We start from the raw sequence: 2179 nt of genomic DNA, 5'->3' as shown, positions 1-2179 counted from the left end.
GGGCCGACCAAAGTCTTGTGAGTGGATTTGGTAGATGGAAACTGAAAGAAGCCCGTCGTATATATGTATATATATGTATGTATATGTGTGTGTCTGTATTTGTCCCCCCCCCCATCGCTTGACAACCGATTCTGGTGTTTATGTCCCCGTCACTTAGCGGTTCGGCAAAAGAGACCAATAGAATGAGTACTAGGCTTACAAAGAATAAGTCCCGGGGTCGATTTGCTCGACTAAAGGCGGTGCTCCAGCATGGCCACAGTCAAATGACTGAAACAAATAAAAGAGTAAAAGAGTAAGAGATCCAAGAAGGGACCTGATGATCTGAAATACCTGGGTGCTTGGGTGTTATAGCAAATGTTGAGGAGGTGCTCACCAAGACAGAGAGATCCACTTGTTTGCTACCAAGTCAAATTACTACCTAATGATCTTCTTATAATGTTACCTTACTACCAAGTCAGCTTTCCTTTTAACCAACTTACTGTAATACAACTTTGATATCTAGTCATCTAGTTACCTACTGAGTCTGCTACTGGTGAACTTGTTACCTAGTCAACTTGCCACCAAGTCAGAATGCTAGGTAACTTTTTACCTAGTTGATTTTCTATCTTAGTTGATCATCATGACATTTTTCAGTTGCCTTGCTTGGTATTGAACTCAGAACCCATAAGTGACTGCACTGCATTAACCAATGTCTTTATCTATTATGCTGCGGTTCTTGTATGGTAGAACTTGATAAAATAAGTACCAGACAGAAACAAGTAGCTGAAGCTTGAGTATAAGGGTTTTACTTGAAGGTATTGCTCTAACATGGCCAGTCTGTTACATCATTACTCATAGTTGTTCTCTCCTTCAGATATCAATGAATGCCAACAGAAGCCATCCCCATGCCAGAATATCTGCCAGAATACAGAGGGAAGTTTCATTTGTACTTGTCCCGTTGGTTTTGTACTAAACATGGATGGACGCACATGTCGAGGTATATATTTCACTTTCGTTCAGTTCAGTTTTTAAAGCTTTAAACCACAATAACCACCCTAATTACCCAACCAAACACCCACTTACCCGCTCCTTACCCATTTATTCTGTCAAAACCATCTAAAACGCCTATCCTTGCTTGTCCTCTCCCCTGCACAAAACACCCACTTAACTTCTCATTACCCATCTACTCCATCAAATCTACCCAAAACATACACCCTTCCTTACCCAAAAACAGCTGTCTTTCCTGCGCAAAAGACCCACCTGCCCTTTCAATGACACTGTCAAACCCATTAAAAATATTCCCCCTTATTTTACATAAAACCTTCCCCTACCTTGTTATTCAGGACCCATTCATTTTCTTTTCCAATACACACACTTTGTCCATCTACCCTCTCCCACCTGATACACTCACCTTTCCTACCCAAATCCATCCAATATACCCACATCTCCGTGGAGGTGCAATAGCCCAGTGATTAGGGCAGCAGACTCGCAATCATAGGATCACGGTTTTGATTCCCAGATCGGGCGTTGTGAGTGTTTATTGAGCGGAAACACCTAAAGCTCCACGAGGCTCTGGCAGGAGATGGTGGCGAACCCTACTGTACTCTTTCACCACAACTTTCTCTCACTCTTACTTTCTGTTTCTGTTGTGCCTGTAATTCAAAGGGCCAGCCTTGTCACGTTCTGTGTCACGCTGAATATCCCCGAGAACTACGTTAAGGGTACACGTGTCTGTGGAGTGCTCAGCCACTTGCACGTTAATTTCACGAGCAGGCTGTTCCATTGATCGGATCAACTGGAACCCTCGACGTCGTAAGCGACGGACTGCCAACCAACCAACCAACCCACATCTCCTGTCCAAAGCCACCCAGAACATTTCACAATTCCCTAAACAATAAAACTAACAACAAAACCACTTCAATGATGTTTTCTTCTCCTCCTCCTCCTCTTTTCTGTTGGCAGACATTGATGAATGTGCGTCTGGACAACATAACTGTCCATATGGCTGTATTAATACAATCAGCAGCTACAAATGTGGTTGTCCGAAGGGATTAAAAGAAGGACCAAATGGTGATTGTGTAGGTAAGAAACAATGAGAACATTTCTGAAATTGTTCAACTTTTTGAATTTCCTTACAGCAGTGAATTATTATTGCTGCTGCTGCTGCTGTTGTTGTTGTCGTTGTTGTTGTTGTTGCTGC

The 2179-nt window shown here is 42.7% G+C and overlaps 1 protein-coding gene across 1 annotated transcript in view; it reads left to right on the top strand.

Moving 5' to 3' along the window:
- LOC106879722 (fibrillin-2) overlaps positions 1 to 2075 on the top strand; it is a gene marked incomplete at its 5' end in the record, with an annotated part of 60038 nt that extends 57963 nt beyond the window's left edge. Inside the window, 2 exons of the mRNA XM_052976508.1 lie at positions 854 to 976; positions 1942 to 2075. Of these exons, the coding sequence (XP_052832468.1) occupies positions 854 to 976; positions 1942 to 2075 (257 nt within the window). The remainder of the gene's footprint in view (positions 1 to 853; positions 977 to 1941) is intronic.
- Between the last annotated feature and the right edge of the window lie 104 nt (positions 2076 to 2179).

Source organism: Octopus bimaculoides, chromosome 24 (genome assembly GCF_001194135.2).
Source record: "Octopus bimaculoides isolate UCB-OBI-ISO-001 chromosome 24, ASM119413v2, whole genome shotgun sequence".
Lineage (NCBI taxonomy): Eukaryota > Metazoa > Mollusca > Cephalopoda > Octopoda > Octopodidae > Octopus > Octopus bimaculoides.
Note: the sequence above shows the minus strand (reverse complement) of the source record. Positions and strands in the feature narration are given on the sequence as shown.